This window comes from Equus asinus, chromosome 12 (genome assembly GCF_041296235.1).
Source record: "Equus asinus isolate D_3611 breed Donkey chromosome 12, EquAss-T2T_v2, whole genome shotgun sequence".
Taxonomy (NCBI): Eukaryota; Metazoa; Chordata; class Mammalia; order Perissodactyla; family Equidae; genus Equus; species Equus asinus.
In genome coordinates this window covers 63,041,093-63,053,625 of record NC_091801.1, presented here as the reverse complement: position 1 = coordinate 63,053,625, position 12,533 = coordinate 63,041,093, and the positions used below count along the sequence as shown (strand labels likewise).

The 12,533-nt window shown below is 39.2% G+C and overlaps 1 protein-coding gene across 1 annotated transcript in view; it reads right to left on the bottom strand.

Annotated features, from left to right (window-relative positions):
* Nucleotides 1-1,009: 1,009 nt before the first annotated feature.
* Nucleotides 1,010-12,533, bottom strand: part of SLC30A8 (solute carrier family 30 member 8) — a 33,900-nt gene continuing 22,376 nt past the window's right edge. Inside the window, exons 5-8 of the mRNA XM_014853808.3 lie at nt 9,500-9,650; nt 7,736-7,841; nt 3,171-3,305; nt 1,010-1,839 (exon numbers count right to left, since the gene is read on the bottom strand). Of these exons, the coding sequence (XP_014709294.2) occupies nt 1,694-1,839; nt 3,171-3,305; nt 7,736-7,841; nt 9,500-9,650 (538 nt within the window). The 3' untranslated portion in view covers nt 1,010-1,693. The remainder of the gene's footprint in view (nt 1,840-3,170; nt 3,306-7,735; nt 7,842-9,499; nt 9,651-12,533) is intronic.

The window sequence follows — 12,533 nt, the reverse complement described above, 5'->3', positions numbered from 1 at the left end:
TGTGTAGAGATGGTACAATTTTAGTGCTACCTAGGACAGGATACATTACAGAAGTACAGTCAGTTCACTTTCAAACTCAGCAATTTATTCATCGCATTCTTTCGAAGAATGTGGACTCAACTTTTGCATGCACTTCTGAAATAATAGCTAATTGACAATGCAGATAATTTATCAAAAAGAAACAGCCAAAAAGTGTCCAAAAGAGAAAGTGTAGATGGGATTTTGGATAAAATAGATCTGGCTTTCTGTTACTTTCTAACTTGGACTTGCTTATCTCTCCTGCTTCATGTCCTTCATGTATTTGAACTCACCCCTCACTTAGTACCATCCAGACACAAGGGACCTTCCTCAATTCCTTAAAAGCACGAAATTCTTTCTTCAGGGTGTCCTTTACGCTCTTGTTTCTTCTAGAACATGCTTCCTCCTACAATCCATTTGGCTATCACCTATTTTTTTGTTCAGGTTTCAACTTGGATGCCATTTCTTCAGAGAGGCTCTCCCTTGACCTCCCCCAATCTGAATCAGCCTCTCTTCTTTCCTATCACTGCCACTGTTTGCAGTATATCCTTGGTGATATTTATTAATGGAATGCCTGTCTCCCCACAAAAGGGAAAGTGGTCCATGAGGGCAAAGGCTGTATCAGCTTGGTTCATCAATGCTCAGCCCATAGCCTGTACTGCAAAATTATTCTTTGAATGAATGAATAATGACATTGGTTAAGTTACTTAACCTCTATGAACCTTATGTCCTTATCTATATAATGATGGTATTAATTCCAACTTCCCAAAGTTATCATTAGAATGAAATGAGGTGATATATCTGAATAGCCCAGTACAATACTTGGCCAATAGTTGGTATTCCATAAATGTTATTCAAGACCTGAGAGTTCTTATCATAATTCTTTGACAAAATTATTTTCCATGTGACGTTGGATAAGAACTCTGCCTCTCTGTACCTCCTCATTTTCTTTTATTATTAGGTCACACCATAAGAAAAGACTCGAAAAGCAGCAATTTCATAATTTTTTATTTGTCTAGGCCTTTTATACAGAAAAGTAAAATATCATTCCATAGCTTCAGACATTTTAGAACATAATTTGTAAGCAAGATGGAAAGAGGGCATTTCTACCCCATTTAGTGAATAGTCATGTAGATAGACAGGGAGTCAAAAGATATTGCCCCAAATAATAATAAAGTTTGGTGGGAAAGTCAAGTTATGATGGGGTATTAGGCCTCCAGATTCTCTTTTACCCCTGACTTGGCTCTTCATAATTTTGCTTCATGTGTTTTAGGAAAATTATGTGATTCTTTTCCTTGCCACCAATTCCTGATAAGACTTTCCTGAGTTTAACTTTACCTACTCATACTCAGGATGTATTATTGAAGGAAGATGAGATTTTTATTGCCTATGGTTACAAACAACTGTTGTATCAGCCCCAGTCTGGAATAACCTATACACATGCTCCTGACTTTGAACACAGCTACTGATGAGTTGATAACCCAACTGATTGATGAATCTGAGTACATCTTCATTCATGGCGGATGGAGCTAAATAAAGAAGGATAATATGTGCATTGTACTGTATCACGAATGTCTCAAACTTCTTCCTGTTGTTCCTTATTTCTCATGTGGCAGAAACTGCAGAGCAACATGGAGTGGCCTGTCAAACTTTGGAAGCTGACAATGTGACTCAGCTAATCCCGGGGGTCTTCACAGAAAAGGCAGTCAGGGTCCTGGTCGGCTGGAGATTCCATCTGAATGGTGAGTGAGTGCACAATAAAGCTATTGCTGAGGACTTTAGCAATCTCCCTCCGAACGACCTGGCTGTCCTGGCTGGCTGCTGTTGATAAAGAACCACAGTGAGATTGACACTGATTGCACACACACGGGTGACTGCTAAATCTCCAGCATCACTTTGTCTTTGACCTGGTAGGGTGGGACACAGGCAGAGCACTTACAAGGAGCCACGATGCTCTGACAATCAGCTACATTCACACAGACAAAGCAAGGGAAATTCTAGTGCAGCAGTGTACCCCATCACTATGGGAACTCTTCCTGCCCACAGGTCTCTCTGGGGTCTGGTCCTCTTAAGAGCTGAGTATGGAAGGGGAGATAAGCCCTGGAAAAAGCTAAGACAGAGCTATTATTTCTCATACAGTCTTGCTCACCAGTCTCCAGGGATCTCTGAGTTGCAGCCCTTGTATGTAATCAGAATTTATCTCAAGGCTGGTGATAGGAACCAGGAAGCATTTAGCACTCCCCACAGACCTTTCTTAGAGCAGCAACCCTCAGTGCCATCTTTTCTCTTGTCCCAAAAGGAATCAGGAGACTGTAAAGTTCCCTCCATAGTGACCCAATTGTTTACTAGGTTATTCCATTTTCAGTGAAATATTGGTGCAGTGGATGCTGTAAATTCCCTGTAGCCAGATCTGAGACTCTCAGTGAAGATGAGGATGTCTGAGAAAGCACACTCCTCAAATACCTATCATTGGTGTTCCTGTACCCCGCCTCTAGGTAACTTCTTGAGTAATTTTTTAGCAGCCTAATGTATCATCCTTGGCCTGAGCTGTCTCCTGAGGCAGTGAAAGACCTCTCACTCCCCATTCTCCCAGCCGTAGGAGATGTCTTGGACAAAATCAGCTACATGAGAAAGTAGTTTTTAGAATAAACCCAACATCCTAAGAATGATCCCACATGGTTTACAGAATTTCCAAACATCCAGTAAGGGAGCCATTATTAATTCCCACTAGCACATCTTGTTAGAACCTTAAGGATGGTACTATGTCTCCTTCATCTTTCTATCTTCAATGATAGGCAAAGTGTCTTATACACATGAGATACTCAATGAGGATTTCTTGTTGAATTCATCCCTATTATTTAACAGTAAGTTAAACAGGTAGAGCCAGAGGCCTTGAAGTTTGGGTGACATTTTAGCTCTTTGTTCTACTTTCTACCCTCTGCAGCTGGCCTTAAGGTATGTCATCGGTATCATTGTTGCCATGACAATATCAACAAGGGGGTGTTTTCAAAGGCCCTTGGTGATACAAGACACTTGACAGTTGTTTTGACAGGCAATAGAGACTAAAGCCAGCTCTATGAAAAAGAAGGAAATTACTGACTTTACAGGACAAGGACTGAATTTTGTCCCGAGTGTTTACAAAACTCACTGACCTGCAGCAACATGAGCCGAGAGAATCACTTGGTTCATTGTTAGAGACCAAATGTGCAAGCTGTGCACAGACACCACCCCATCCACTGCTAAGATGAGCTCTTTCACACTGTCGTAATTCAGGTTCTTTGGCACACCTGACAAGAGGAAAGAGTTGGGGCTGTTGTTACTCAACTAAATATAGCTCATTAACATGGCTAAATGGGGCCGCAAAGTCCTCACCAAGATATCAACTTGCCCTCCCCTTCTCTGGTTTCTTACTTCAAATGTTTATAAATCAGTCACCTGACTGTTTCAAAGTATTTACCATCAATCAAACAAAGGATATTTGAAGAATTTATCGTGTAATAACCAACAACAGTAATCATCCTTCATTTTCAAGGTGTATTATTAAACCAATTGAGCTTTTCCCAATTACCTTTGCATACACTCTGAAAAGCAAAATGAAACAACATGGGGCTTGGAATCAAATAATTCCAGGTTAGCATTCTGACTACAACTATTGTGAATTTACCCAATCATGGAACTTCTCTGATCCTCAGCATATTTGTAGTAAAATAGAAGTCATAAGAATAATATGTAGTTCACAGAGTTCTTTGAGGAACAAATCAGAAAATATCTGCCCTTTGCAAACTGTAATGCTGTACAAACGTTAGCTATCCAAGAGGTCACTTAGTGAACTGTGTTAATAGGGGATCCTAACATTGTAGTACCATCTTATTATTTGGCTTATAAAATTTCTATTATTTTAGGTACATTAGTTAGAGTTTAATGTTCTAGTCACAGAATGTAATAGTTTGACTGTCATCTTTATTGTTAAAGGAATGGTGTGGAGCACACAGGAAGGTGGAGAGCCTGGCAGCCAATTAGCTATTCTTTGGGGCTGAAAGAACTGAGGAGTCTCTATCCTGGAGAAGAGAAGGCTAAGGGAGGTGGGATCACTCTTTTCCAAACATTGCAAGGGTTGTCATATAGAAGATGGGAGGATGTGAAAGTGTAAGGGTGTTTGCTTTGGCTGGCTACAGAGAGAGAAACCGAGCCAGTGGTTGGTCAGAACCACAGAAGACACGAGTTCAATACAAGATTTTTTTTAAAAAAATCAACTCAACCAGGACAACCATATTAAAGCCATTTGATGCAATAGGTCAATCTCTGTCAACTAAAGATGATGCAAAGAGGATGCTGTAGAAGAGATCCCTAAGGATGACCACTTTTTAGCCTCTACTTCATTTACATATATTACACAGACACCTGGAGTGTTTGTTAAAAATAAATATGCAACAGCTCCATTCCAATCCTCCTGAAGAAAATTTCTATGGAGGAGGCTCTGAATCTGCATGTTTTCAGAGTGGCACTCAACCTCGGATGCCCATTAGTATCACCAGAGGAGACTTTAGAAATCCTGATGACTAGGATACACCCAAGAAAACTAAATCAGACTCTCTGGGGATAACCCAGAATCGGTATTTTCTTAGCTCATTTGGTGATTCCAACACACAGCCAAGGTTGAGAACCATCATACCTACATTTATGAGCCACTGGGAAGCTCTACCTTGCAGTGGTTCTCAAGCTTGGCTGCATGTTATAAAAACACCAAAGCCAGCCCCCACCCCAGTCAATTAAATCAGAATCTCTGGGTATGGGGCCTGGGCTTAAGTACTTTTTAAAAGCTTCCCAGGTGATTGTAATGAATAACTAGTCAAGAACCACTTATTTAAAGAGATAGGGAATCCTTACCCTTCCTTTTTCAGTGTTTAAGAACCTTGCTTTTGGGGATTTACTTCTTGGGGCTAACTTAAAATTGTGTACAGTTTGAGTTTAGTTTAATCCCGCTTCATATTGTTTCATGGAAGTAACACAGAGCCGATCATCCTCTTCTTTTACCCCATGAGCTGCCCAAAGCTCAGGTTACTAGAATCAAATTAAAAGAGTTCTTGTCTCACATTAGCCATAGAATGTCTATGGAGTCATGGATGCAATTGTTATACTGTGATAATAACAATAACACAACTTTATTGAGAACCTACCACATCTCAAAGTTTATGCTAAGCACTTTATTTATAGTGATTATCTTATTCAATAGTTATAAGAATTTTAAGGGTTATCAGTATTACAATTTCTATTTAACTGGGGGAGAGGAAATTGGGAGTCAGAAAGGTTAGGAGGCATTGCTAAGGCCACACAGATAAGTAGGACGTCAGATTCTAAAGTCCATGTTCTGAGTGTAAACTGTTATGCAAATGCTAAACTCCAGGTATTGCAACCCAAAGTTGACTATTATGCCTAATGTGTCATCTCGGGGGAGTGTCGTCTCTGGGGAGTCTCACCTGACCCTTTAAAGACCTGCTGTCATTCACCTAGGGCCCTTGGGATGAAGTCACGATCCCTCTATGCTTATTCTCTCTTGCCTCCTTTAGCTCTTTACCTTTATGGAAAACACAAGTGCACTATTACTTCTTTTACTTTATGAAATAATGTTGACAAGTAATAGGATGTGCTCCCTCTGGCCCCAATGCTTCATCACATCTTTGAAACCTTTTTTTCTGAGGGAGAGCCTGCAAAAATATTAATGTATCCAGGAAAATACCCAAATTAGCGTTTAAAAAATAATTATCTAGGCTAACAGATATATGAAAAATCACTCAATATCACTTATAATTAAGTAATTGCATATGAAATCAATAAGGTATAATATTTCACCTATCAAATTAAAAAAGAATCACTAGCTCGATAATACCCAGTGATGGTGAGGATGTGAGGAGATGGCTCTTTCATATGCTGTTGGCAGGAAAGAAATTGAGATGGTATCATTGGCAGAAATGGCAATATCTATCAAATTCTAAATGCACATAACTTTTGAAACAGCAATACCACTTCTAGGAATTATTCCACAGATAGATAAGTGCTAAAAATACATATGTACAAGAATGGTAATTACACCATTGTGTATAATGTCCATCAACAAGCAAGTGCATGCATATAGTGGGATACTTTGTAGCTACGAAAAAGAATGGGGTGTATCTATGTATATAATAATATGGAAAGATCTCCAAATGAAAAAAAGCAAGGTGCAAAACAAAAAATATATCAATGTGTAATACCATTTGTTTAAAAAAAGGCATATGCACACCATATATACATGCATATATATTACATGTACATACGTATGTAAGTGCATAGATATTTTTGGAAAGATATATTTCAACTTATTAGTAGGTATTACCCCTGAAGAATGGGACTTAGAATTCAAAGGTGGAGAAATAGGGAGATTTTTTTTATTATCATTTCATACCTTTCCATATCATTTTAAGATTTTACCAAGTACAAATGTTATTTTATGCTAACCTAATTTAAAAACCTAGTTTAAAAATTAAGCATCTTCCAGATAGGAGTTTACCTGCCAGTTTCAATAATTAGCTACACTCTTCCTTACATAAAAAAAAGATAATTGCCAGAGAAGAGCTATACTGAGAGACAGAGAAAGTGGAATATGGTCATCTCAAATTGTACACAATTTTCTCTTTTATCCCCCTTTAGGTCACTAAGTTCTATAATAGCAAAAACAGCTGCCACCCAGCACTCAGCCCTTGGGAAAGGAAATGGATGTATCTGTGACTTGACGAACCAAATATTGTCACCTTGAGAACCAGGAAGTGCACTTGTTACTCAGTGATGTTTGACTCCATCTTCTGTTTCACTATTAACACGATCATCTGCCAACAACTGTAGTGCCCACCGAGAACTAAACCCTTAAATGTGTACTTGGCAGTGAATGCTAAGGAAGTGTGAGTTGATCCTGAAGGCAAGGGCACTCTGAGACTGTATCTATCTTCTGTCAAAATGTGCTGGACAGAAAAGAAAAGTTCAGCCAATGTCCAGATATTTTTGATCATCTGAATGTTTGATATAATGAAACCTCTAGTTCTGATTGAATTTTCTAGGTGCCATTCCCAGTGCCCTCATGTAGGAATCCCTTAACTGGGATGACAAGACTAGTCCGGTGTTTCTCAAAGTGTGGCCCTCAGACTAGCAGCATCAGCATCTTGTTAGAAATTCAAGCTCTCAGCCACCCAGCCCTGCTGTCTCAGGAACTATGAGGGTAAGCCCAGCAATCTCTGTCTTATCAGACCCCCCAAGTGATTCCCATGACACTGAAGTTTGAGAATTGCTGGCTAGTCTAACAAGGGTTTTAGGCAAGTCCTTCCTAGTAGTTCAAATGCTGCCTGAGGAATAGAGTTAGGCAATCTTTCTTAGGTTCTTGCCATATATTTAGAGACAAATTTGTCTTTTTGCAATATCTCCCCCAATGTCTATCTTTAGTGTTTGGACGTATTGTTTTTACTCTGTGCCATATCATTTAACAGTTGCTGGAGGAAAAACAGAAGTCAATTCTTTTTATTTGTTCCCATATGAATAAAACTCATATTTGTTTTCACAGAAATTCCTTGTAAGTTTATATTTTCCCTGTAATGCAAATTAACAGTGAGCATGCCTTGAGGCCATTCCTTTTTGTGATTATACAGAAGAGAAGACATTGATCCTAAAATAATAATAAAATCGCTCCTACCTTCCATGAGTAAGACGGAGAAGTCCTTTAAGACAGTGATGGTGCTGGCCAAAACCAGGATGGAAAAGACAAACGTGCAGATTGGGTCAGCCATTTTATAGTCTGGCTAGAAAATATAGGGGCTTTGGTTAACTGAATTCAGGCCCCCCATGCAGAAAGTCTGATTAATAAAATAAGTAAATCTTCCTGCTTCCTTCCCTCTCTGTTACCCTCTCACCCTCCTGACAATTGACATCCAACTCAAGGAAGACTTCCTGAAGATCCAATCCTCCTTTTAAGCTTTAAACTATCAGTGACTGAAGGGAGACTACAGGACCTGCCCTCCCTGTAATTTAAGAAGTAGAGGGAAAGATATCCTTGAGTATTCTCTCAAGAGGCCTGATTTAACTTCTCTCAAATTAACGGAAGTATGTTATGAAAATATGCACAAATTTGCACAATATGCAATGACTTTTCAGTCTTAATTATGATGAGAAGAGAGGGTATCATCTGCCCAGAGGTGCATATGACCAAGGTATAGCTGGAGCTTGGTTTGGCAGCTTGGGGTTAGTCTATTTCTTTCTCTCCCAAGTATGGTGCATACTGGAGGCAGGCATCTTTCATACAGTCCTAAGAGTAGGAGCAGAAGCCTCATTCTTGCAATCTCTCCTCCTTAGCCCTTAGCCTCAGGTTGAAATACCTGCTGTTCTGCCCTTCATGAAGTTGTGTGCCACTAAATAAGTCTGTGCCCCGTTACCTCTAAGAAACTCAGCATCAACCTAACCCTTGTAAGAGTACTCTCAAACTCCCCCAACCTGTATAATTTTAAACTATTTTGTCTTAAACTTACAGCTTTCAGTGAGCATTTGCTCTACCAAATTCATGTATGTCTTTGTAATTTTAATTTACATGTTTTCACTTTTTTGGCAAGAATAAAGAGTTCTTGCTAACTGGACAATCATGATGTGAACAGACAGAGCTAAATGCTATTCTCCTTGGCTACTCCCCCAACACCTCCACCCTGCCCCACCTCTGTTAGTTCTTGCTATTACCAGATAGAGATCTGTAGTGAATACTTGTCTAGGGTCAGAGGTCCATCCAGGATCCATTTCCACTTCCCATTAGAGCCCTGGCTCTTTGGAGAGATGTTACCTCTCCCCCATTGTGAGTGATATGGCAGGACAGTCAATCAGGTACTGTACCCTCCCCAGCCAAGCAGCAGGTATACAACCCAAGCTAGGTCAATTGGACTCCCTTTCCCAGAAATATGAATCTTCAGCAGAGTGACAAGAACAGGGGAAAAACTAGTTGAGTCACATTCATTTCAGCATGGTGCTGGAACAGAAGTTGGATAGTTTCTGAAATCTAGAGACCAAAAGTTGCCTTATTTCTACCTTCATTTCTGTCCAGGACTACATTCAATAAATTTCAGCCAATGAATCTATTTTTTGCTTAAGTGAGCTAGAGATCTTTTCTGTTGCCTACAACCCAAGAACCCAACGGTATTCAAGGTTCCTTTGCTGTCCATCTTAACCCCATGACAAAAGGAACTACTTCCTGAAAAACTAGCAGCCATACAGTTAACGACATAGCTCTTAGGAATTTGGAAAGTTCAAGGTTTCAGTCTTTGAGTGTTTGTTTGTTTGTTTGTTTAATCTTGCAAAGTAGTTTGTGTAGGCAAAGATAGGCTGTCCACCTTTGTTTAAGTTAATATTAGAGGGTCAGCTTCTATACTATCTAATCTATAAAGTTACTATGACAATGAGTAAACGCAAACATACTCACCTTAAAGTAGATAATAAGTGCACTGGTTAGCACACTGATGCTCTGAAATAGATCTCCAAGGGCATGCACAAAAGCCGCTCTGACACTGGCATTAGCTTGCAGTCCCTGGTGATTGTGGCCAGGGTGTCTCTGGTGCAAAATTACACTTAGCCTAAAGGAGAGAATAGTATTCTCAGCACGTGGGAAATTAACCCCTAAAAATCTAGGCAGAATAATGGAGGAGTTGACATTAGCGTGTATTATCCACAGTGGTAAATAGTTGAAATATTAGTGCTCTAAAATGTACTATTTTGGACTGATTTTGAACACAAGTGTATCATAGAATTTTTCACACAATGACAGATGAGAAAGATTCACCTCAGTTTTCTCATCCATCCATCTAATACTACTCTGTTTCACATTAAAACTGGAAAGCATCACTTCTTAGATGAAAGCCAAGAACTTCACAGTGAGCAGGGGAAATGTTTATTGAGGGTCTGCGAAATGTCAGGCAGTGAGCTAGGCTTAAAGCTGAACTTTTGTGGGAAGTTGATTAAGTGCACTGGTTTTAAAGGCAAAAAGCAGCAGAAAGGGATAAAACAAAATAAGAAGCAGTGAATTTCATGAAGGTCGGATTTTTTATTCTTTTGTTTTACTTAACTTTGTTAATATCCATGAGAATTTGAAATTTGAATAATTTTCTAATGGCCAATGATGAGAATACTGTGCTTATGTATATGCACCTATTTATCAAGAGATTCAAATATATAAACGTATCACAAATGTTTATATTTATATATGATATTGCAAAATTTAACATCTTCTATCCAAGTCAAAGTGGTAAGTAGTGTGTACCTGATTCTATTTATCTACAACTTTAAAAGGTATTAGACCAAAGCTAAAATGAGAACCTTTTTACTGATGGCCACAAGGAGTATTTTGCCTAGAAACTCTTTCTGAACATTTTGGAGCAAAGCTTTAAAAAAAACCGTTGTTTACTATCATGCACCCCAGTCTATTTGCAGGTAAATTGTCTGTTAAATCTCATCCATCTCTACAAAGTGGAATTACTGCTACCCAATAAGATTTGATCATTGCACAATGTTAAGTTTTCAGATTGTCAGTGTTTGGGCAGAAATTCACCCTCAATTAGGAGTTCCATTTAAGGTTGTTCAGAAAGCCTGATATAGCTGGCAGTTAATAGGCTCTCTTTTTAGATCTGCCATGTGTGCTCATCACATTGTCATGCATTCTTTTACTCATTTTATTAAAAAAACTTAGTTAGGGATTCTCGTATGTCAGGCACAGTTAATGGGCATAAAGGTGAGTGAAAGCAGACATGGTTCCTCCCTAGTGTTGCTTTAAGGGTGATGGAGATGGAAAAGATTTTTAAAAGACAAACATAAATGGAAAATTCTAATTATAATAAGTCTACTAACAACGGGTGCTATGGATAGTACAACAGAGGAGTCTGATTTAGTTACACAGACAAAGACATTGAGCCGGATTTGAAAAGTTATGTTAGAGTTAAATAGACTAGAAAGGGACAGAATGTTTCAAGCAGAGAAACCTTAGCATGCAACAGCCTTAAGTCTCTGTCAATAATCTTCATCCCAGAATGCCTTTGCAACTTCTATTAGAACTTTCTGCCCTGATTTTGGGTCCCCAAGGAATAGATTTATTCCTAAATTACGGTTCTGATGTCTCTGTTTTCAGATAACACAGCATCTAACAGCACTTGAAAACTGTAATCCCAGTTCTGGGAGAAAACATTAGTGTCACTAAGGATTTTTATCCATAAATAACTACCTACTTGTACGGGGAAGTCGATGCTTTTCAATTCCCTTGTCTTTCTAAGTAAGAAAAGCACCTGAAATGTTAAGGTCAAAGTTGAAAAGCAGTTGCAGTAAAAAGAAAATTTGGCTGGTATCTATTTGGAAAGTCAAACTCGATCATTGAGGTCCCAGATTTATGTGGCAGTTAGCTAGGTATACCCTTCATCTTCATGTAGCATCGACACAACTATGTGACATATGACTCTCGAGAAAGTATTAATATTTTTATTCTTCTTGCTGCCTTGTGGACATATTGTTCTCCTTACACAAAGATGATGTTATTGACCCCCGGTAAGCAGGACATGTGCGCTGGCTTATTTGTCTCCAGTGGTGACAGATTTGCATCGATCTCCCCACACTTTTTCTCCCAGTGCCAATGTGAAACACACTTTCAAGTTAACTGGGTGGAAATAGGGATCTAGTCAGTGACAGCAGATCAAATACCACTCCTAACTGTTTAGCTCAGACATTTGGAGCAAAAGTTTGCAAACTAAGAGGTGAGGAACTGAGGCAGGCACGAGGTAAAGGCATTGGAGTGAACTGAGGAGCTTTTTCAAAGTGTCCATGCTCAGATTTTCCTCCACTTCCCTTGTGCCCTCTCTTAAAAACCACTGTTCAAAGTTCTGTCTCTGTCTTCTTCACTTTCATGTATAAACCTACCTCCTAGCATGTATCACATTACATTGCAAGACAGATAGAGGACAGATAGTGCATGAGTTTCCTATTGCTGCTGCAACAAACTACCACAGAGCCTCTGTGGCTTAGAATGCCATAAACTTAACTATCTTACAGTTCCGGAGGTCAGAAGTCTAAAATGGATCTGCAGGACTGCATTCCTTCTGCAGGCTCTAGGGCAGAATTCATTTTCTTACCTTTTCCAGCTTCTAGAGGTCACTCACATTCTTTGGCTCCAGGCCCCTTCCACCATCTTCAAAGCCACCGTTGCAGCATCTTCTCTCCTCTCTGACCTCATGCCTCCCTCTTATAAGGACATTTGTGGTTACATTGGACCTGTCTAGATAATCCAGGATAATCTCCCCATCTCAAGATCTTTGCAAAATCTTAATCACATTTGCAAAAATCTTTGTACTATGAGAGCTAACATATTCAAAAGTTCCAAGGATTAGAATGTGGAAATCTTTGAGGGGCCATTGTTCTGTCACCCACTGTTGATGAATGGATAGATGGCTAGATAGATAGACAGACAGATAGATAGATAG